The sequence below is a fragment of the Chelonoidis abingdonii genome, chromosome 4, assembly GCF_003597395.2.
Source record: "Chelonoidis abingdonii isolate Lonesome George chromosome 4, CheloAbing_2.0, whole genome shotgun sequence".
Classification (NCBI taxonomy): Eukaryota; Metazoa; Chordata; order Testudines; family Testudinidae; genus Chelonoidis; species Chelonoidis abingdonii.
The window spans coordinates 4874570-4897047 of NC_133772.1; the positions used below are offsets into that span (position 1 = coordinate 4874570).

General features: G+C 55.3%; 2 protein-coding genes across 4 annotated transcripts in view; both read left to right on the forward strand.

The window, feature by feature from the left end:
• Positions 1-1903: 1903 nt before the first annotated feature.
• LOC116815117 (uncharacterized) lies at positions 1904-11769 on the forward strand. Its single transcript, XM_075064700.1, has 7 exons — positions 1904-2130; positions 3598-3746; positions 4763-6092; positions 6969-7001; positions 8955-9256; positions 10192-10308; positions 10673-11769. The coding sequence occupies exons 2-7, from the start codon at positions 3620-3622 to the stop codon at positions 11485-11487; spliced, it is 2724 nt and encodes a 907-aa protein (XP_074920801.1). The 5' UTR covers positions 1904-2130; positions 3598-3619; the 3' UTR covers positions 11488-11769.
• Positions 11770-14863: 3094 nt separating this feature from the next.
• RUSF1 (RUS family member 1) overlaps positions 14864-22478 on the forward strand; it is a 9997-nt gene continuing 2382 nt past the window's right edge. The window contains exons 1-11 of one of the 3 annotated variants that reach the window (XM_032763162.2): positions 14864-14953; positions 16107-16270; positions 16670-16747; positions 17141-17255; positions 19460-19505; positions 19599-19631; positions 20266-20371; positions 21076-21177; positions 21352-21422; positions 21648-21832; positions 21979-22036. In XM_032763162.2, coding sequence (XP_032619053.1) covers positions 16121-16270; positions 16670-16747; positions 17141-17255; positions 19460-19505; positions 19599-19631; positions 20266-20371; positions 21076-21177; positions 21352-21422; positions 21648-21832; positions 21979-22036 — 944 coding nt within the window. In that variant the 5' untranslated portion in view covers positions 14864-14953; positions 16107-16120. Of the gene's footprint in view, positions 14954-15468; positions 16271-16669; positions 16748-17140; positions 17256-19459; positions 19506-19598; positions 19632-20265; positions 20372-21075; positions 21178-21351; positions 21423-21647; positions 21833-21978; positions 22037-22478 lie in introns of those variants that run through there. The other 2 variants (XM_075065921.1, XM_075065922.1) reach the window with 2 other exon arrangements.

Here is a 22478-nt window from a genome sequence, read left to right on the forward strand (position 1 = left end):
TATTGGTAAAATGTTTTCTTATTACCCTTTATGGCCCTAGCTAATTGAATCTTGTTTAGTGCCTCGGCCTTTAACTTTAGTCCCTACATGCTCTTATCCTTAAGTTGACCTAGTTTCCACTTTTTGTATGACTCTTCGTTGAGTTTCAGGTCTTTGAAGACCTGGTTAAGTCAGCGTGGTCTCTTACCGTACTTCCTTCTCTCCTGAGCCTGGGGATAGTTTCCTCTTAATAATGTCTCTTTAAAAAACAGCCAACTCCCCTGCACTTGTTTTCCCTGAGATTGCTTCTCCTGGACTGTGACCTGCCATTTCTTGGAGTTTGCTAACGCTGCCTTCGTGAAATCCATTGTTTTTTTGTTTTTTTTTATTCTGCTGTTTTCCCTCCTACCATTCCTTAGAACCAGGAACTCCATCTTTTCATGATCACGTTGACCCAATCTGCCTTCCACCTTCAAATTATCAACCAGTTCCGCCCTGTTTCAGAATCCACTGTAGGACAGCCTCTCCTCTAGTTGCTCTCTCCACTTTCTGCAATAAAAGTGGTCTCCAGTGGAGTCCAAGAACTTGTTGGAAAATCTGTGTCCTGCTGTATTATTTCCTCAACAGCTGTCTGTGTAGGTGAAGTTCCTCATTACCGCTAAGGTCTGGTCTCCACTACAGACTTCTAGCTGTATAACTTCATCGCTCAGGGGTGTGAAAAAGCCATACCTCTGAGCCACATAGTTACACCAACCTAACCCGCCATCTACACAGCACTATGGTAGCAGGAGAGCTTCTCCCATCAACATAGTTACTGCCTTTTGGGGAGGTAGAATAACTCCTGTCATCTTAGAGTGCTACACTGGTGCAGCGTTTTAAGTGGACGTTTGCCCTAAGGCTTGTGTTTAGGATGATTTTTTGTTAGTTGTTTTAAAAAAGCCTCATCCACCTCTTGATGCTCCCTCGTAGACCCCTACCATAACCGTACCCGTATATTTTATTCCTTTTATCCTTTCCCAGAGACGTTCAGCAGTCTGCCTCCCTTCTCTTTCAATTTCAGTGTAAGTGTATATGTCTTGGATATTCAAGGCAACACCTCCTCCCTTTGTCCCCTACCTGTCTGTCCTGAACAAGCTGGCCCCGTCTATACCAATGTTCCAGTCATGTCAATTGTCCCACCAAGTCACTGTGATGTCAGTGATGACCTAAGTGTGATTATTCACTAATAGTTTTAGTTCTTCTTGAAATCCATTGTTTATTTTTTATTCTGCTGTTTTCCCTCCTACCATTCCTTAGAACCATGAACTCCATCTTCTCCATACTTTTAGCATTAGTATACAGTCATCCAAGAACCCAGGAGTCTTGGCTCCCAGCCCCCATGATCTAACCCACTAGACCCACAGCTGGGGAGTCCTTGAGTAACAGAAGGTGAGTGACTGAAGCTTTGCTCCTAAGCTCCAGCTGGTCTCAGTGGGGCTGGTTTCTGCTGTTCCATAAACCCGCAGGGGCTGTGGATGAAAAGTTCAGGATTGACCCAGGTTTCAGGGGGCAGGCGTATGCAATGCCTCAGACCGCCACCAGGGGCTGCTGCAACGAGTACACAGCCCCCTCTAGTGGCGCATTTAGGGGCAGCCCTGTCTGTGAGGGGAGAGCGCCCCCTGCTGAGCCCCCACTGCTCGGCACGGCGCCCCCTTAGCACCACACGGGGGCCAGCCCAGACTGTGGGGCCCCCTCCTGCGCCCTCACCTCGACCCAGCCCGGATCCAGTCACCCTGCTGAGCGTTGGGGGTGCAAGTAGCCCCGGGTTCAGGGCACGTGCTAATGCCCCTGGCTCTCCTCTCAGCTGGGCTGGGGGCAGTCGCAGCCCCCCCCACCCCTATGGGGCGATTCATAGGCGAGATCAGGAACTGTTGCAAGGAGGGGACGGAATAAGGCAGGGACCTTCCTGTTCCCAGCAATCCCCCCGGCTTGTGTTGTGTTGTGTGTGCGCCTGGCAGCGGGGAGGGGAGCGCACAAAGAGACCCGCTGCCGGCCACTCCTGCCGCGGGGCTGCGTCTCCGGCTGCAGCCCCGGCCCCTGGAGGGGATCGCCCCGGCCGGGCGCTGAGCTGGGGCGAGAAACAGCAGCCGAGGCAGGAAATCGCTGCCTGCGGTGAGGAGCGGATCGGAGCTGAAGGGGGCTGGGACTGGACAGACACCCCCACCCCAGGCAGCTCCGGGGCAGCGGCGGGGTGGGGTTGGGGAAGCGCTGGTGCTAAGCCCAGGTGATCTGGCCATGGGGGTCCCCGGGAGCAGAAGGGAGAGCGCTGCGATGGCTGCAAGGCGCCCCCCCCGGCGTAGCCCCCGGGGCGTGTGGCCCTAATTCCAGCTGGAAATTGTACAGGAGCCGTGTTTCAATAACTCCCCCCGGCCTGTACTGAATGGGGCAGAAATGGAACCCAGGAGTCCAGGGTGTGGGGGGTGTCTGGGTGCTTAATCTTCTCCCCGGCCCTCCTGGTTCTCCGGGCCCCAGTGATTTCTGTGTTGATGGTGTTCGCCTCCTGGAATTGGCATGTGTGTTGGGGGTAGCGGGATCGGGGCTGGCTGAAGGTTTGAGCACCCAAGGGGATGGTTTTGCGAGAAGTGCCTGAGCTGGAAGGGGCAGCCCAACAACTTTGACATGTGACATGCCATCATTAGGTTTCAGAGTCTATGCCCCCATTGAGAAGAGTGGAGGCAATTCATGCCTTTCAGGACAAGTCTATGCTACAATATTAAGTTGATTGAATTGGTTTTACATGTCCACACTAGGCTCCTTGTGTCGGCGGCGCGCATCCTCACCAGGAGCTTATTAGCTACCAGTGTGGGGCATTGGGTGTTGGTTTCTGAAAGGCAGCAATGGTCGATGTAAGTAATGCAGTTTTTACATGGACACTGTGTTGACCTAACTACATTGACTTAAGCGCTACGCCTTTGCGGAAGTGGAGTTATTAAGTCGGTGCAGTGGGCGAGTTACATGGGTGGGAGCTACATTTTAGTGTAGACGCTTACAGAGCCAGTTCAATGTAAGCTGCCTTACGTCAGCCTACCTGTGTCGTGCGGACCGGGCCTCAGAGTGATCAGTTCAGGCTCTCTGCAGACTCAGGCAGATGTTGGGTCATGTTCTCCAGATTTTCTGCGCACCTATGACAGCTAGAAATATGTATTTTCCCTTGGTGAAAACTGAAGTCCTGCTGCTAACTGTGCATTCTGGGCACTTAGTACATGTCTCTTCCTGTCTCTGGTTTCATCTTATTCTGTGCTTAGCCTTTCGCAGTTCAGAAGTGATTAAATGAAAACCTTTAACATGGAAAACTCATTGAGACCACCAGCTGCTTTCTAGGGCCAGATATTGCCCTGCGGCAGGTGTGGAGCATTCTGTGGCATGTGGAAGTGGAATCAGCTGGGAATAAAGCATCATCTTGTGATTGTAAATCGTGCCAAACCAACTATCGGGCTGGGGGGTGTTGAGTGACGGTGCCATGATTAGGTCCTCTCTTAATTAAGCTCTTGGCTCAGGGGCCCTCTGGAAGTGGGGTCCTGACAGTGGATGGCACCAGAAAGAGAAGGAGAAACCTAACAGTGTGTTTGAATTCAGCAGCTCGTTCCACCTGACTGGGATCATGCCTGGCCCGGCAGCAGGGTTCCCTGACCCGGCCGGGATCTCCCGGCTGGAGCAAGGGGAAGAGCCCAGGGTCCCGGATCTCCAGGGCTCCAAGGAAGGGGAGATCCCGAGAGGTGCCCGCGGAGGTGAGGAATGAATGACTCTGGCTTAGGGACTGGGAGTGAAGGGAAAAGCTGGTTTCCCAGCAAAGCCATTGGGAGACGACCCCCCGCCCCCCGTTCTGTTTTCCACTCCCCCATCCCTTTTGCCCTCCCTCATTCCTGTTACTGTGTGACCCCATCTACAGGCATGAGGAACGCGCCCAGCAGTGGTGGGGAATTGGGCTCCAACTCCTGCACCCTGTGGGGCCAGATGCCCCCCTTTGAATTCCCCAGTGCTCAGCACTGCCTCTTTCTGCTCCCCCCATGACAGCTGGGGAACCCCAAGGGCCACCGAAGATCCTAAAATCTCCCTAGCAGCATCTCCCAGAGCAACACCTCTCCTCACCTAATTCTGTTTCCATAGAGATGGGATGGGGAGATGTGGAAGGGGCTAGACTCTCATCACTATGGATACAGGTGGGTAGGGACCTCTAGGCTCCACCTCTGTAGTTACTGAGGTGGGGGAGGGCAGGACGATATATGTTCTAGGCCCCATCTCTGTGGTATGGGCAGGCCAGGGAGCAGAGCCAGCTCCCCAGGCCTGTGCCAGCCCTGGCATCTCTCTGGGCACAGCTGGGATCTGCCCTGCCAAAGGAAGGGTCTCTTTGGGTCTCTTTGGGACCACTTCCCAGCACAGCCCCACCACACAAGCCAGAGAGGAGAGACCCTGCGGGGTTGGGATCTCTGAGGGGTAGCGTCATCCTGCACATACCCATCAGCTACTGGGGTGGGGGGGTGTCTCCCATCCAGCAGCCAAACAGACCAGACCCTGCTTAGCAGGGGAGAGTAGAACAGACCAGATCCCACTGTGAGTTGGCACGGCAGCAGTCATGGGTCCCCTGCGGCAGCTGGGCCACTAGGGCAGACGTGGCCTCTCCTCTCCCTTCTTGCGAAGGGCTGGGGGTGTTCAGCTTCCTGACCATCAGGTTTTCTGCTCCCTTTGCTGGCCACCGTTTCCCGTGGCCAGGGAATGAGCCCTGTCTGGATTCTATGTCTCCTAGCATGTGCCAGGACGGAGGAGAATCTGCAGTGGGAAGGGCCTGCAGCAACGGAGTCTTACGGCAGCCCCAAGCAAGGGGAGGGCCGGCCCGACTGGGAGACAGTGTGCGAGAGCCCCCTGCAGGAGATCCTGGTGCACCAGCGCACCCACATGGGTGAGAAGCCCTACAAATGCCCCGAGTGTGGGAAGAGCTTCCACCAGAGCTCCCACCTCATCCGGCACCAGCGCATCCACACCGGGGAGCGTCCCTACAAATGCGGCGAGTGTGGCAAGGCCTTCAGCCAGAGCTCACTGCTGACTCGGCACCAGCGCACCCACACCGGGGAGAGACCCTACAAATGCCCCGACTGCGGGAAGAGCTTCAGCCGTGGCTCCAACCTCAGCCAGCACCAGCGCATCCACACCGGGGAGCGCCCCTACAAATGCACTGAGTGTGGGAAGAGCTTCACGCTCAGCTCCCACCTGATCCGCCATCAGCGCACGCACACGGGCGAGCGGCCCTACAAATGCGGCGAGTGTGGCAAGGCCTTCACCGAGAGCTCCCACCTGCGCCAGCACCGCCGCACCCACCGCTGCGAGCCGCCCTACAAGTGCCCCGACTGCGGGCGCGCCTTCGCCCTGAGCCTGGACTTTGTGCAGCATGTGCGTGAGCACACGGAACGCCGCCCCTACCGCTGTGGGGCATGCGGACGTTGCTTCCCCCTCAGCTCGGCCCTCTCGCAGCACCGCAAGAGCCACCATCGTCCCACGGCCGCCCCCAAGGCCCACCCATGCGGGGTGTGCGGGAAGGTGTTTGGGAAGAGTTCGCACCTGGTGACCCACCGGCGGGTGCATACGGGCGAGAAGCCCTTCGCCTGTGCGGAGTGCGGGCGCGGCTTCAGTCAGAGCGCCGACCTGGCGAAGCACCGGCGCACCCACACCGGCGAGCGGCCCTACCGCTGCCCCGAGTGTGGCAAGAGCTTCAGCGTCTCCTCTACCCTGGTCAAGCACCAGCGCAGCCACAAGGGTGAGCGGCCCTACCCCTGCCCTGAATGTGGCAAGTGCTTCAGCCAGAGCTCCAACCTCATGCAGCACCAGCGTAGCCACCGCGGGCACCGGCCCTACCACTGCACTGAGTGCGGCAAGGCCTTTGCCCAGAGCTCAGCCCTCCTGCAGCACCACCGCACCCACACCGGTGAGAAGCCCTTTGCCTGCCTTCAGTGTGGCAAAGCCTTCAGCCTCAGCTCCAACCTGCGGCAGCACCGGCGCACGCACCGTGAAGACACCAGCCCTGCCTGGGGAGTGGCTGCGGGAGCTGGCCCACTCGGACACATCCAGAAATACCTCGGCTGACCAGGAGGGGACATGAGAATCCCACGGGGGTGTCCCTGGGAGGGGATTTAGAGCAGGGAGAGGGCTGAGAACCAGGACTCCTAGGTTCCGTCGGGGTAGAGTCTAGTGATTAGAGCAGGGGGCTGGGAGTCAGGACACTTGGATTCTTTCCCTGACTCAGGAAGAGGAGTGGAGTCCAGGGGTGAGGGAGAGAGGGGCAGGGAGGCAGGACTCCTGGGTTCTCATCCTGGATCTGGGAGGAGAGTGGGGTCTAGTGGTGAGAGCAAGGTGGGGGTTGGGAGACAGGACTCCTGGGTTCTACCCCTGGCTCTGATACTTGCTTTTGTGCTCTTGGGTGAGTCTTTTCCCCTGTCTCTGCCTTAATGCCTCATCTGGGAAAAGGGGACGGTGCTGCGTGCTGACCTGCCTTTGAGAAAGCGCTCTGGGATCTAGGCTGAAAAGTGTTGATATGGGAACTCAGCAAGATACATAGGCTCATCCGAAGAGGATCGAAACGGAATGAGGGTGGGGACGGATGGGTTATTTCAAATTCGTGTGGAGTGTGGGGGAGGAGGTTTGGGTCGGGGTGTGGATTCAGTGGAAGAAGAGGTTTTGGGGGAACGTTGGAGAAAGAAGGATCTTAGTTTCTCTCCGGTGCCCTGGGAATCCCATCCATGCTGGAGCTGGGGGCAAAGTGCCCCAGTTTGGGGGCCTCTCCTGCTCTCCCATCCCCCACTCTGCAAGGGCCATTAACTCTTGCAGGCCCATCCTGTCCCCTAATGCCTGTGCCCATCCTGGGGGCGGCGGGGGTGAGGGTGGGGAATGACACCATCCCTTCACTCTCCAGAATCCGGCTGCCTCTGGACCACGCTTTCTGCTCCTTCCCTCTTTCACAGGGGGTTTAAGAGCTGGGGGCGTGAGACTGCTGGGTACCAGAGAGGCTGGACAAATGGACACACCCAGACGGGGGGCAGCCTGTCTCCTTCTCTCCAGCGCCTGGCTCTCTTTGCAGCACATGGAACTGCATGTTCAGGAGCCCAGTGACACATGGGGAACATCCCCTCCTGGCTTGGAGCAGCCAGAGAGCTTCCCAGAAGTCAGTCTGGCCCCAGCCCAAACTCTGTTCCTAACAGGTGCCTGAATCCTGCTCCCCTGCTGGATTTTGTGACAGATTGAGTCTCTTGTTGTGTTAGCAAGTTGTACCTATAGGAAATAAACTCCCTTCTCTGTGATTTGCCCATGTCTGTGCTGTGGACCACATCTTGGGGTCAGAATGGCCCTGGATGTGTCGCTGTGCTGCCAGAGAAGCTCAGAAGCTGCTTGGGCTCCCAGATGGGCTAGGAGGCTCCCAGTTCTGTGGTGGGGTCCGGACTATACTGAGAGAGACCTCTGCGAGACCTCCCAGACTGTAACCCCCCTCCAGGATTCTAAACCATAGAGACCCCTGGCAGCTCTACCAGAGCGTAACCCCATCAGGACTCCAAATCATAGAGACCCTTGTGAATCCTCCCACAGCGTAATCCCTTCAAGGAGATTAGCAACTCTCAGCAGCCCTCCCAGATTCCTTCAGTATTCTAAACCATAGAGATGCTTGGAAGACATCCCAGAGTGTACCCCTGCAGGAGACCAAATAATAGAGACTCCCTAAGAATGCTCTTAGCTTGTAACACCCTCCAGGGCACTGTACTCTCTGGAGCAGTGTTTCTCAATGACCAGTCTGTGGATCAGCGCTGGTCCCTGAGATCTCCCTAACACAGTTTAGGAAGCAGCTAGCTGGTCCCTGGTATCAAAAAGCTTGTAAGTACCTAGATCAGCGCAGGTGCTAGCCCATTGGGGGCCCAAAGCAGGAATATTTTTGGCTCCCCCCAATACTAAAACAAGCAAATAGGGGTCCCCCTTAAGCTGCTTGGGGCGCTAAGCAATTGCTCAGTTTGCTTAGGCGTAGCACCAGCTCTGCCCTAGATCATAATGCTCCCCAACCCATAACCATAGAGATATGGATAGTGACATGGCTAGATTGGTACTACATAGGTGGTCACTCTGGCCATATTTCTGTGGCAAGGCTGGCAGAGAAAACTCTATGGTTATTAGACTCCTGGAGGGTGCCCGGAAGACTCACCATGGAGACACTGCCCTAGAGTTTCTCTCCGCTGGCCTACAGCCCTGGACAATGCTAGTGCACAGGGTGACATAATGGGTAGAGTGGACCAATGCAGGCAGCCACTCTTAGCTACATCTCTATGGCCTCAGGGTGGCTGTAGGGGATCAGTGCTCTGTGGCATGGTGGCCAACCTGTGGCTCCAGAGCCACATGCAGCTCTTCAGAAGTTAATATGCAGCTCCTTGTATAGGCAGCAACTCGGGCTGGAGCTACAGGCACCAACTTTCCAATACGCCAGGGGTGCTCACTGCTTAACCCCTGGCTTTGCCACAGGTCCTGCTCCCACTCCATCCCTTCCCGCTCCCTCCCCTGAGACGGACATGTCCTCGTTCCTCCCCCCACCCAGTCTCCTGCACACCACAAAACAGCTGATCGTGAGGTGCTGAGCCGGATGACTGCTGATGAGTGGGAGGTGCGGGGTGGGGAGCTGATGGGGGCTACTGATGTATTACTTGGTTCTCTGGCAATGTACATCGGTACATTCTGGCTCTTCAGGCGCAGGTTGGCCACCCCTGCTCTATGGTCAGGGAGCCCTTGGGGAGAGGGAGAGGGGGGGAAGGGGTTGGGCTGGGTGGGCAGAGCCAACTAGAAATGACGGTTGGGGGGAATGATGGGGGTGGGGGAAGGAATCTATATTATGTAGATAAGTCAACACATATTAATCCAACATGTCGCTGCTATTGCATACTTCTCATGAGATTCCTGGATCTCTGATCCCACAGACAAGGGATTGGCCTGGGGATGTTGGTTTGCCTCCACAGTCTCCTGGGGAGAGATGGAAACATCAGACAGGGCAGGGCAGAATCCCCTCCCACAGTGTTGCCAGTTCTCATGATTTTTCATGAGTCTCATACTAATTATTTTTCCTCAAAGCCCCAGCTCCTGGAGTCAAGTGAAGATGTGATAATTCCAGCCTTCATTCTGAAAGAAAAATGTGACCCCATGCAGCCTAACGGCTCACAAAGCAGAAGGCAAAGAAAAAGATCCCCAAATCTGTTCTTTTTACCAACTCTCATGATTTTGGGTGAGCCTGACGCTCCTTGTCTCCCACCCGCTGAAGTTTAGCAGGGGGCTTCCCCAGCCTGGTTATGCTTCAAACACCCAAAGAAAAGATCCTCTGTTGCATTGTGTGTGGGTGTCACAGATCCCAACTAGTAGGGGGCAGCACCCGCTAGAGGGAAAAGGCTCCATGTCCCTTTCCCTGAGCCAGCCAGTCCCCTGCCCCTGGCTGGGGCTGGATCAGAACTAGTGCCCCTGATATGGCCTTTGGCCAGTCACTTGGTTCTCAGTTCTGGCTCCTGGAGCTCCCTGTCCCTGCCAGGCTAGCACGGGAAAGTTACAGCTCCCCACCTCCTTCATGAATATGCAAGAGGAGGTGGGCCAGAAATCTCCCAAGAGGCCAACCCTGCCCATGGTGCATTGCAAAGGGAAACTGCATTTCCCAGAGTCCCTTGCAAGGGGACAGACCTAAGAGTTGGAGCAGCTCCCAGCCCCAGCCCGTCCCCACCCCCTTAGTTCCTGCCTATCCTGGCAGGTGCTGAACGGGGTCTCTGCCCCGGGGGTTCCAAGCGCCGGTGGGGCTCGAGCCGGGGGCTCCCGGGAGGAGTGGGGGCTCCTGGACGCAGGGCAGAGGCAGCTCTACAGGGAAGTCATGCAGGAGAATTACCAGACTCTGATCTCGCTGGGTGAGGCCCCGCTGCCCCTCGGGGATCAGGAGCTCCATGGGCTTTGGTGGACCTGGGGCAGCTTCGGCTCAGGGCTCTTCCCTGCTTAGATTTCTGGGGGATCAGCCCTGCTGCCCCCAGGCCCAGCAGCTCAGGGACCCTGTGCCCCCCCAGTGCGGATCCCATGTCCCCCCATCAGAGAGCAGGGCCCAGGTTAAAGCCAGGGTGTGTTCTCCATACTGAGACCTCGGGGGAAATTTAACCAAGCCCATCTCGCCTGTTTCCTTCCCCCAAGCAGGATTCCCTGTCCCCGACCCGACCGTGACCTCCCAGATGGAGCAAGAGGAAGAGCCGAGGGTCCCGGATTTCCAGGGCTCTGAGGAAAGGGAGACCCCGAGAGGCGCCCACACAGGTGAGGAATGAGTGACGCCAGCTCGGAGACTGTCGAGGAGTGAAGGGAACAGGTGGGATCCCAGCAAAGCTTCCGGGAGCCCCTCAGGTCTGTCTCCACTCGCTCAGTGTCATCCCCAGCAGATGCCCTGTCCTCATGGCAGGTGTCACTCCTGGGTCCCACCCCTGGCAGGAGCCCTCTCCACCCCTAGCCTTTCTCAGAGGGCTCAGCTGGGCCGTTGGGGCAACCCCCGCCCCTCCTCTCCCCTCAGGGAAGGGTTTGGGGGATTCGCTTCCTGCTCATCAGGTTTTCTGCTCAGCGACAAACCCCACCTCTTTCCCTGGCACTGGGAATGAACCCCGGCTGGATTCTCTCTCTCTCCCAGCAGGTGCCGGGATGGAAAAGGAGAATTCTCAGCAGGCAGGGCCTGTGGGAGCGGAGCCACATGGGACCCCCAAGCAGGGGCAGAGTCAGGATGGGACAGGCCGGCCCTACCAGTGCCCCGAGTGCGGGAAGAGTTTTGCGCGCAGCACCCTCCTGATCCGGCACCAGCGGATCCACACGGGCGAAAAGCCCTACAAGTGTGGGGAGTGCGGGAAGAGCTTCTACCAGAGCTCCAACCTGGCACAGCACTGGCGCACCCACACCGAGGAGAAACCCTACAGATGCCCTGACTGTGGGCGGGGCTTCCGCCACAATGCCCACCTAGCGCAGCACCGGCGCACCCACACTGGCGAGCGCCCCTTCCCCTGCGCCCAGTGCGGCAAGGCCTTCAGCCAGCGCTCCAACCTGCTGCAGCACCGGCGCACCCACACCGGCGAGCGCCCCTTTGTCTGCACCCACTGCGGGAAGGGCTTCAGCGACAGCTCCAATCTGCTGCAGCACCTGCGCACCCACACGCCGGAGAGACCCTATCAGTGCCCCGAGTGTGGGCGCAGCTTCCGCCACGGCAAGCACCTGACCCAGCACCGCTCCCTGCACACAGGCCAGAAATCCCACTGCTGTCCTGACTGCGGGAAGGGCTTCAACTGGAGCTCCCACCTCGCCCAGCACCGGCGCATCCACAGCGGGGAGCGACCCTACCAGTGCCCCCAGTGCGGGAAGGCATTCACCCAGAAATCGAACCTGCTGCAGCACCAGGCCCTCCATCGCCCTGCCCAGGATCTGGCTGAGCAGCTGCAGATGAGCCCTGTGGCTTAGGGACAGCTGGGGTCAGAGGTCATGCCAGAGAGGAGAGAGACCCGCTTCTCAACATGGGATGCCTGGAGTTAAAGGTCTGACAATGGCTGACACCCAGGACTTCCCCACAGCATGGACACGCCAACTAGACCCCACTCGGACGTGCTGCCAGGGGATGGAGAGTGAATTAAACAGGCTTCCAGAGGAGAGTTATTTGCTGGAGTCAGGAGCTGCGGACTTTATTAATAAAGAGTGTAAATTAAGAGGGTGTGTGTGTGCAGCACTGCCCTCTACTGGACGGAATTGGTTGTGTGTGTGCAGCACTGCCCTCTACTGGAGGGAATCAGTCGTGTGTGCAGCACTTCATGTTGGAGGAATGCGAGGAGGGGGAACGCGGGGGGGTGTATGGGTGTGAGTGCATAATAACACTGCCCCCTGCTGGAGGGAAGCAGTCATGTGTGCACATGTGCAAAGTGGTGTCCCCTGCAGGAGGGATTTGGGTCTGTGTGTGCAAATCCCTGCTGCCCCCTAGTGGAGTAAATGAGCCCAGGTACCTGTGTGATTCTGTATCTAAGTGGGAATATAAGACACTTTCCCCTTTCACAAACCCCCTCCCGTCAACCCACATGAAATCCAGATGGCAAGAGAAACAGCTTTTGTCCTAGAGGGAACACGAGCCTCAAGACAGGACAAAATCCAGCTGTTGGCAAGGAAGAGAGCCCTCTCTACACTCTGCGGCGCAGCCCTCCCAGAGCCGGGGCACCCGTCCCCTGCTCTAATCCACTAGGCCCCAGTCCCCTCACACGGCAAGGGATTGAACTGGGGATGCTGGGACAATTTGTGTAGTGGGGGGTGCTGAGAACCATTGAACCAAACTGTAAACCCTGTATACGGTGGAAACCACTTCAAGTCAGCCCACACGCCCCTCGTTCCAGCACTCTCAGCCAGCTCTCCCCCAGGGTGCGACAGACAGGCGTTCAGAGCAGCTACATGGTTCTCCCAGAGCCACTGTGATTTCACACAGTGGAGAGCCCCTGTTTGGGGGATCCCGCACGGGAGACATCTCACTCAAATTGCAGGGCAGGCCAGAGAGATGCAAATCCTTCCTCTCAACCTGGTAAGCTCCCAGAGTCATTTCAGACCTGGTCTGTTTTTCAGCGTAAATATGATAATGCCTGGGAATTGTCCCCTTGCCTAAAATCAGTCACCCTGAGCACTGGCTTTCCTCATTTGTTCCACGTGCAGCACCCGGCACAACGGGGGGTTGATCTCACTTGGGGTCTGTGCAGCGCCTGGCACAATGGCAGCTCCAATCTTGGTCAGGGCCTGACTGAAGTGGGGGAAGAGGTGAGGGTTGGGACCCAGCTGTGGGGGGGCTTGTTGGAGCAGGAGGTGAGGGAGCTGGCAGGGTGTCCAGTGCAGGCTACATAAGCAGCAAAGCACATGCCCCTCTAGCTGATAGTGATTGAAGAATCCTCTCTGCCCCATGTCAGAGGCTGCCAGCTGTTCCGTGTGGGCTGGCACCTGTTCTCTGATATGTGCCACACTCCCTTCTGGCGGCTGGCCTGTGTAGTGGATAACAGCCCACTGATGCTACCAGCAAAGGGGTGACTCCTTTCAGAGCTCAGGGCTGATGGGCATGGGCAGTAGTCAAGAGAGAATAACAACCTACTACTGCTGCTTGGCTCAAACAAGAGAGAGCTGGGTTGGGCTGTCCTCCCAAAGGCTTTGAATTCATTAGTGCTGGCAACTGCTGTACATGGAAGATAAGAGTTTACTATGGCAGCCTGCAGGTGGCATTACTGCACTCAAGTGGCAGCATGTGATGTGGAAAGGAAGGCCTTGGGTTTGAATCCCGATCAGGGCTGTTCTGCTGTGTGCTGCCTGCCCTTGTTGATGTCAGGGGGTGCTCAGTGCTGCTTCAAATGGGGTGCTAGGCACCCCTGAATAGCAGCCACATTGGCTTCAGGCTGTTGGGGCAGGTTTGTAGAGCTCTGAACCTGGTCATCTGCACATCCTGGAGGCCCAGCATCCTGGCTGTCTGTTGGGGAAGGAGGTAGCTCGCTCTCTATCTCCATACACCCCCTGTATTTATCTCTAGCCCCATGCACTACCTCTGCTATCTTCATACCTCCAATCCATAAGAATGGCCATACTGGGTCACGCCAAAGGTCCATCTAGTCCTGTGTTCTATCTTCCAACAGTGGCCAATGCCCAGTGCCCCAGAAGGAATGAACAGAACAGGTAATCAAGTGATTCATTCCCAGCTTCTGGCAAACAGAGCCTAGGGACACCATCCTGGCTAATAGCAATTGATGGGCCTGTCATCCATTAATGTAGCTAGTTCTTTTTTGAACCCTGTTATAGTCTTGGCCTCTGGCAAGGAGTTCCACAGACGGATTGTGCGTTGTGTGAAGAAATACTTCCTTTTGTTTGTTTTAAACCTGCTGCCTATTAAATTCATTTCACAGTTCTTGTGTTATGAGAAATAGTAAACAACACTTCCTTATCTACTTTCTCTACACCAATCATGATTTTATAGACCTCTATCATATCCCCATAGAACCCCCCAACCCTATACCCACCATATCTCTCTATCCCCATAGCCCCTCCCAGCCCAATACAACCCCCATCCTTATACTCCCAACCCTATAGCTGCCCTATCCCCATAGCCCCCCCAGCCCCATACAACCCCCATCTCTCTATCCCCATATACCCAGGACCAGTGCTAGGGGTTTTAGCGCCCTGGGCGCACGGCAATTTCGCCGCCCTGCGCACTGGTCCCGCGGCTCTGGTGGAGCTGCCGCAGTCGTGCCTGCGGAGGGTCCGCTGGTCCACGGCTTTGGTGGTGCTGCCGCAGTTGTGCCTGCGAGCGGTCCACCAGAGCCGTGTGAGCAGCCGACCATCCGCAGCCACGACTGCAGCAGCTCTACCAGAGCCGCGGACAGCGGACCCTCCACAGGCACGACTGCAGCAGCTCCACCGGAGCCGCCTGCTGCCCCCTTCGGCAAAATGCCGCCCACCAATAATCCTGGCGCCCTAGGCAATTGCCTAGGCCGCCTAAATGGAAGCGCCGGCCCTGCATATACCCCCATCCTCATATCCCCAACCCTATAACCCCCATTTCTCACTCTGTCCCCACACACGCCCTCCCCCCACCGGGTTTGCGGCCTGGCCCCACCAGGGACCCAGCAGGCAGAGAGGCCGGTGCGAGAACTGGTGCTGGGGTGCTCCGACAGTGACTACCCCCCCAGAATGCCCTGCGCGGGTAAAACTACATCCCCCAGAATGCTCTGCGTGGGAAAAACTACATCCCCCAGAATGCTCTGCGTGGGAAAAACTACATCCCCCAGAATACCCTGTGCGGGGGGAACTACATCCCCCACAATGCCTCGCGCGGGGGTAGGGGCACGCGACAACCCCACTGCGTAGAGTCCCCGGCACCGTGCCGGCCTCGGTCCCTGCTGCTCTCGCGCCCCCTGCCCAGGTAAGTGCGGGCAGCCCGGGGATGTGTCCCGGCCTGGGGGGCAGGGCGCTTCCCGGGCCCCTCCCCCCCGTCAACGTGTCCCTCGGGCAGCGGCGGGCCGGCGGGGCGCCTCGCTCCTGTCCCGGGGTGCAGCTTGCGGTGTGTGCGTGTGTCAGTGTAATTCAGTAACTTCCCTCCCCAACACCCCCAGCGTATTTATAGCTCGGTGTGTGCAGGTATCTACACTGTGTGTGTAACACCCACACACTTGCACACCCACAACGTGTAACACACTAAGTGTGACACCCACACACTTGGACACACAATGTGTAACACAGAGTGTAATACCCACACACGTGCACACACACACACAGCATGTAACACAGTGTAACACCCACGTGTGTACAGAGCATGTAACACACAGAGTAACAGCCATATGCATAGACACACAGCATGTAACACACACGTGTGCACACACACAGAACATGTAACACAGAGTGTAACATGCACACAGAACATGCAACACAGTGTAGCACACAGAGAGTGTGTAATAGGCACATACAGAGCGTAATACACATACACACAGCATGTAATGCACACATAGTGCAATGGACACGCATAGAGCATGTAATACACACTGCACACACGTACAGAGCGTAACATGCACACACGCCCACACATATACACATGGTGTAACACGTATGCAGTGTAACCAGATGTCCCGATTTTATAGGGACAGTTCTGATATTTGGGGCTTTTTCTTATATAGGTGCCAATTACCCCCTACCCCATCCCGATTTTTCACACTTGCTATCTGGTCACCCTAAGTGTAACATGCACGCACATGTACCATACACATACACAAAATGTGTAGCACGCACACCATACTCTTACACGCAGCATAACACAGATTGCACACATGCACTAATGCACACATAGAGTGTAACACACTCATCACAGACAAGGCTGCATTCAGATTGCATGTGCCCACACACTCTGTAACATACCCACCGCGTGTAATGCACTCACTGCGCATACACCGAGTGTAACACTGAGCATGTACAGTCTCTGCATTACACTGGGTGTTTGTGTGCTGTGTGTATGCAGTCAGTGCGTTCTGTTCTCTTGTTGTGCCCATGGACTTCTCCTTGCTCTAACGCCTCTCCCCTCCCAGACCTGGCTCCGGCCATGCCCAGCCTGGGGGTCCAGCCGCTCTGCACGGAGCAGTACGGCTCCCATAGTGCCCGTTGCTACCTGCCCTCACCCGACGGGCGCCTAAGTTGTGTGGGGGATGAGCCGGGGCACATGGGATGGCGCTCGCTAAAGGAGATCTTCATGGTGAGATGAGGAGGGGGGGGGTGTCAAAGGGCAAAGATGGGGAGTTGGGGGGAGCCAGAAGGGCAGACGGCTAATTCAGAGGTGGGCAGAGGAGGAGAGATTGAGAACTCAGAGGGGTAAATTGGGGGGCCCAAGGGATCAGGGTGGGGGGCTCAGACAGGCTGCATCTGAGTGGGGAGGAGCTGGAGGTTATGAAGGCAAATTGAGGGTGTAGAGGGTAGGAGATGAGGGGAAGGGAGATTGGGGGCCTCGGAGGACTTTACAGGGGTTGGAGAATTTGTGGGGGGCAGGGCTTGCTGTTGACCAGGTGGAGATGTCATGGAGGGAAGTGTGGTCTTTGATTCTCAGGGGAAGGTCCCTGTTTTGCTCACCTTTGGCCCCCACTTTTCTCCACGGCAGTCCGTGTTTCTGCCCCAGGGGTACCCCGAGAGTGTTAGCCAGGACTACCTGCCCTACCAGATATGGGACACCGTGCAGGTGAGGCAATGAAGCGGGGGAGACTCACCCCAGCTCTGGGGGAGGAGGGGACCCAGCCCCCGACCTAGGGGATTGGGGTGTGCACTGGGAGTCAAGCAGACCCAAGTCCTGGGGGAGGGGGGCGCTACAGAGGAAGGTGACCCAGCTCCAACCCTTGGGGGAGGGGGCACCCTGGAGGGGCAAGGGAACCTTAGCAGTGGGTTTTGGGGGGTCAGAGTGCAGTGGGGTGTGGCCCAGTCCCTCTCTTTATAGTACTGGGGCGTGGGGGTACTGGCTGAGGGCAGAAGGGTGTGATGGGGGTAATGGTGGGCACTGAGAAGCCAGAGGTGGGGAGAGGTTGGTCAGCGTCCTTGCCCCTCCCCCAATAGCAACAGTCTCCCCTGTTCCTTCCAGGCCTTTGCCAGCAGCATCACGGGGGCGCTGGCCACGCAGGCCGTATTGAAGGGGGTAGGCGTGGGGGACCAGACCTCGACTGTTGCTGCAGCCACAGTCACATGGATACTCAAAGGTGAGACACACACCCCTGAATCACTCTGGAGACACCCACTCCACAAATCCCTACCTCTGATCCCACCATCGAAGAAGGCTATATTGGTTAATAGACTGGTGCGGAAGTGACAGCAGTTTCAAAAATATAAAAATAACATGTAATGACTGGAAGAAAGGGGAAACCTCATAGTAATGATTATAAATCAGAAGCTAGGAATTGCAGAAAATTGATAAAGGAAGCAAAGAGACACAAGGAAAAATCTATGACCAGCAGAGGTAAGGACAGTAAGAGGGAGCTTTTAAAGCATATTAGGAACAAAAAGAATCCTGACAGTGGTATTGATCCATGACTAGATGGAAATGGTCTTATTAATAATAGTAATGCAGAAAAGGCAGGACTGTTCAATAAATGTTTTTGTTCTGTATTTAGGGCAAAAACTAATAGTGATGTCACATAACACAATAACCCTTTTTTCCATTCCACTAGTATCTCTAAAGGGTGTTAAACAGCAACTACTTAAGTTAGACATTTTAAAATCAGCAGGTCCAGATAACTTGCATCCAGGAGCTTTAAAAGAACTGGCTTAGGAGCTTCCTGGACTGTTAATGTTGATTTTCAATAAGTCTTGGAGCACTGGAGAAGTCCCTGAAGACTGGAAGACAGCTGACATGACAACATTTAAAAAGGTAAACAGGATGACCTGGGTAATTATAGGCCCATCAGCCTGACATCGATCCCAGCCAAGAAAATGGATCAGCTGATACAGGACTCCATTAAGGAAGAATTAAAGGAGGATAATATAATTAATGCCAGTCAATATGGATTTGTAGAAAAATACGGCCTGTCACATTCACTTGATCACTTTGTTTTGGGTAAGATTACAAGTTTGATAAAAGTCACACTTGTAATATACTTAGACTTCTGTAAGGCTTTTTGCTTGGTACTGCACTACATTTTGATTTAAAAAATTAGAACGATGTAAAATGAACATGGCCCGCATCGAATGGATTGAAAACTGGCTAATAGGTAGGTATCAAAACGTGCCCGTGAACGGGGAATCCCCCCCGAGTGGGTGTGTTATGAGTGGTCCTGCAGAGATTGGTTTCTGGCCCTTTGCTGTTTAACACCTGCATTAATGACTTTCCAGAAAACATAAAATCATTGCTGGTAACTCAAAATGTCTGGGGAGTGGGAAATAGCAAAGAGGAGAGGTCACTGATACAGAGGGATCAGCTGAGCTGGGCTCAGGTGAACAATATGCGTTTTGATATGGCTAAATATATAGGGTTAGGAACAAAAGAGTGTGGGCCAGACTGACAGGATGGGGGGACTCTGTCCTGGAAAGCAGGGACCCTGAAAAAGATTTGGAGGTCCTGGTGGATAATCAGTTGAACGGGAGCCCCCAGTGTGAAGCTGTGGCCAATGAAGCCGTGCAATCCTGGGGTGCATAAACAGGGATCTTGAGTAGGAGTAGAGAGGTTATTTTACTGCTGTATTTATCCCTGGTGCGTCTGCTGCTGTGTCCAGTGGTGGAACCCACAATTCCAGGAGGATGTTGATACATTGGAGGGGGGTCAGAGAAGAGCCATGCGAATGATTAAAGGATAAGAAAACCTGCCTTATAGTGACAGGCTCAAGGGGCTCAATCTCTTTAGCTTAACAAAGAGAAGGTTATGGGGTGACTTGATCACAGTCAGTAAGTACCTACATGGGGAACAAATATTTAATAGTGGGCTCTTCAGTCTAGCAGAGAGAGATCTAACAGGATCCAATGGGTGGGAGTTGAACTAGACAAGTTCAGACTGGAAATAAGGGTAAATATTTCACAGTGGGAAGAATTAACCACTGGAACAGTTTACCCAGGGTTGTGGTGGATTCTCCATCACTGACAATTTTAAAATCAAGTTTAGATGTTTTTCTACAAGCTCCGTTCTAGGAATTACCCTGGGGCAGGTCTCTGGCCTGTGTTATCCAGGAGGTCAGATGAGATGATCGCAGTGGTCCCTTTTGGCCTTGGAATCAATGGATTTGGGAATTCATCCTGGCCTGGGACTCCCCCATACCTGAGTTCCCCTCCTTGATGTATGCTGGCCTGGGACATCGCTCTCTTTTTCCCACTAACCCCAGTAGTGCCCCCTAGACTCCCTTGAACCCCCCATTCACTCTGTGGGATCGGCCGTTTCCTTTGCTGCCCCTGACAGCCCTCTCTCTCTCCCCTGCAGATGGGACGGGGATGCTTGGCCGGATCCTTTTTGCCTGGATGAAAGGGTGAGTGGCACACCCCGTGGAGAGGGAGGTTTCTGGGTCACCAGTGCTGGTGGAGTTATCTCCCCTTGTGACCTCTTCTCTCTCTCCCCCCAGGAGCAAACTGGACTGTGATGCCAAGCAGTGGAGGTGAGTGAGGAAAGGACCCACCTCCCCCTTTCCCAGGACATCTCTCCCACAACCCCTCATCCCTGGGGTGCCCTTCACCCCGACAGCCTGGGACGCCCCTCATTCTGATATCCCCGTGGCAGATCCTCGCTTGCTGACCATTACAAGATCTTTGACTTCTGAAACTTAAATGCGTTGGTCTTGTCCTCTGCACGTGATTGGACAATCCTCCCCTCTGAGCCTCTCAGGTGACCATCACACTCTGACCTCCCATTGGGCATTTGTTCTCTGAGCCCCCATTGTGTGATCTTCATCTTCTGACTGTCCATTGGGCAACACTTGCCTTGTGACCTTTGCCTTCTGACTCCCATTAAGTAAACCTCGACTTTTGACATTTGTTGAGTGATACTTGACCTTTGACCTCAACCCCTTGGTGACCTTCACTCTTTGAACCTCATGGTGCAGTTCTCAACCTTGTAGCCCATTGAGTGCCCTCTGACCTCCCTTATGACCTCTAACCCTTCACTCCTGACCATCAGCAGGCAATTCTGAATCTCTGACTCCTGTTTAGTGCCCAGTGTTCTCTGAACCCCATGGGTGACACATGAGCTCTAACCCTACCATGCCCCACCATCTTGCCCCTTGTGCCCTGCAGGCTCTTTGCAGATGGGCTCAATGACCTGGCCATCTTCATGGAGATCCTGGCCCCTGCCTTCCCAGCATGCTTCACTCTCATCATCTGCACCAGCGGCTTCTTCAAGGTAGCTGGAAGTGGATTGGCGTGTGGGGATTGATGCAAGGGGTTAGCATTAGGAGTTGGTGGGGGGGTTGGCATGAGGGGAAGAGGGCTGGTTATGGGGAGAGGACTGGTGTGATGTGGGTGAGGTGTTGGCATTGGCACGGGGGAGGGGTTCCATGAGGTGATTGGTGGTTGGCGCTGGGGCAAAGGATTGGCGGAGGGGCAGGGGACGGCATCAGAGCCACGTGAACGGCAGAAGTTCCATTTCACGAAGGATTTTGTGCTTTTGAAATTTGGCCCCATTCTCCATCAGAGCAAAACCCGACTATTTCGATATTTTCCATGACGGAAAATTCCAGAAAACCTTCATTTCAGCTCCTTGGAAACATTTTGTTTCAATGTCACCTCTTTGTACTATATAACACAGCACGAACTCCATAGTGGGGTCGATGCACTAGAGAATTCTATGGCCGTTGATACCAAAACAAAATAAAAACAATCCAAACAAACAGTATTTTCTCAATGAAGAGTCAGGACATTGTCAGAACATTTTTACCCCCATTTTCTTTTTTTCCTCCTGATGAAATTGGGCTGGAGCCGCCCTGATTTCATGGGAACCACATATTCCCATGGGCTACGGCTCTGTTTTAAGTCTTTCCCGCCGACTCTTGTTGGCATGAGTCCTGCACCCTACACCCGGATCCCTCTCCTCTCTCTCTGCCCCAGTGCATCGTGGGAGTAGCTGGAGGCGCCACCCGGGCAGCCCTCACCATGCACCAGGCCCGACGGGACAACATGGCGGACGTTTCGGCCAAAGATGGGAGCCAGGTGGGATCCTGCTGGGGCCAATGTTAAGGGGCACCCCACAGTGCAGCGGGTGGGGGCGCTCCAGGGGGCAGAGGGGACAGACTCTCCCGGAATGCAGCAGGGCGGAAATGCCCAGGGCAGTGGGTTGTACCCCACCTCTGCAGATGGCCTCACTCACTCCTCTCCTACCCCCAGGAGACCCTGGTGAATTTAGCCGGCCTACTCGTTAGCCTCCTCCTCATCCCCCTCGTCACCGACAGGCTCCAGTGAGTGACCCCAAGGGCAGGGATAGCACAAGTGTTGGGGTGGGGTCGGGATTGTGGGAGGCAGGGGGTGCAGGGGATTGTGGGAAGGATTGTGGGGAATTATGGGAGGTGGGAGGCAAAAGGGATTGTGAGAAGGGTTGTGGCAGGCAGAGGGGATTGTGGGGGATTCTGGGTCTGGCTGGGCCTGCCCCTATCTCTGACCCCTGTCTCTGCCCTCCCCCACAGGCTCACCTACACCCTCTATGGCCTGTTCACGGCTCTACACCTCTATGCCAACTACCGGGCCGTGCGCGCTGTCTGCATGGAGACACTCAATCGGGCCCGGCTGCGCCTCGCCCTGCGGCACTTCCTGTGCCAGGGGTGGGTGCCCACGCCCGCCCATGCCAACCCGCGGGAACCCCTGCTGCCAGGTGACCATGGGGGGGAGAGGGGAAGAGGGGAACCCCAGCATGGGCAGATGCAGAGAGACCAATTCCCCCAAGAGGGGAAAGGCCCCACGTCCCATTCCCACCCCATACCCAACTGACTAGACTCTTTGCTCCTCACCTCTTCACAGAATTCCAGCACCATCTCAGGATAACTCTAGGAGCCCCACTCCACCTGCTGGTCTCCAGGTGAGTAACAGGTGTAACTTGTCCCTCATCCCTCCCCAGGGATTGGCCCCTGGGCCCAGCCAGCACAAGTCTCTAGGGAGACCCCTTGACACATTTATTCTAGATGCAGTTCCTGCTCATAGAAACTTGTATGTCTTTGGTGGATCTTCTCCCTGAAACATCTTGTGGCGAGGAGTTCCAGAGGCTAAACGTGTCTGTTCCATTCATAGACTCATTGACTTTAAGGTCAGAAGGGACCATTATGATCATCTAGTCTGACCTCCTGCACAATGCAGGCCACACAATCTGACCCATCCACTTCTATAACAAACTCCTAACCTATGTCTGAGTTATTGAAGTCCTCAAATTGTGGTTTGAAGACCTCAAGCTGCAGAGAATCTCCAGCAAGTGACCCATGCCCCATGCTGCAGACGAAGGCGAAAAACCTCCAGGGCCTCTGCCA

What these genes read in the sequence shown, in the direction of transcription:
- LOC116815117 (XM_075064700.1), top strand. Translation starts at nt 3,620, where the DNA reads ATGCCTGGCCCGGCAGCAGGGTTCCCTGACCCGGCCGGGATCTCCCGG. An exon ending in TGGGGGCGTGAGACTGCTGG is followed by an intron (nt 7,002 to 8,954) that starts GTACCAGAGAGG and finishes CTGATCCCACAG; the next exon opens with ACAAGGGATTGGCCTGGGGA. An exon ending in CCCGAGAGGCGCCCACACAG is followed by an intron (nt 10,309 to 10,672) that starts GTGAGGAATGAG and finishes TCTCTCTCCCAG; the next exon opens with CAGGTGCCGGGATGGAAAAG.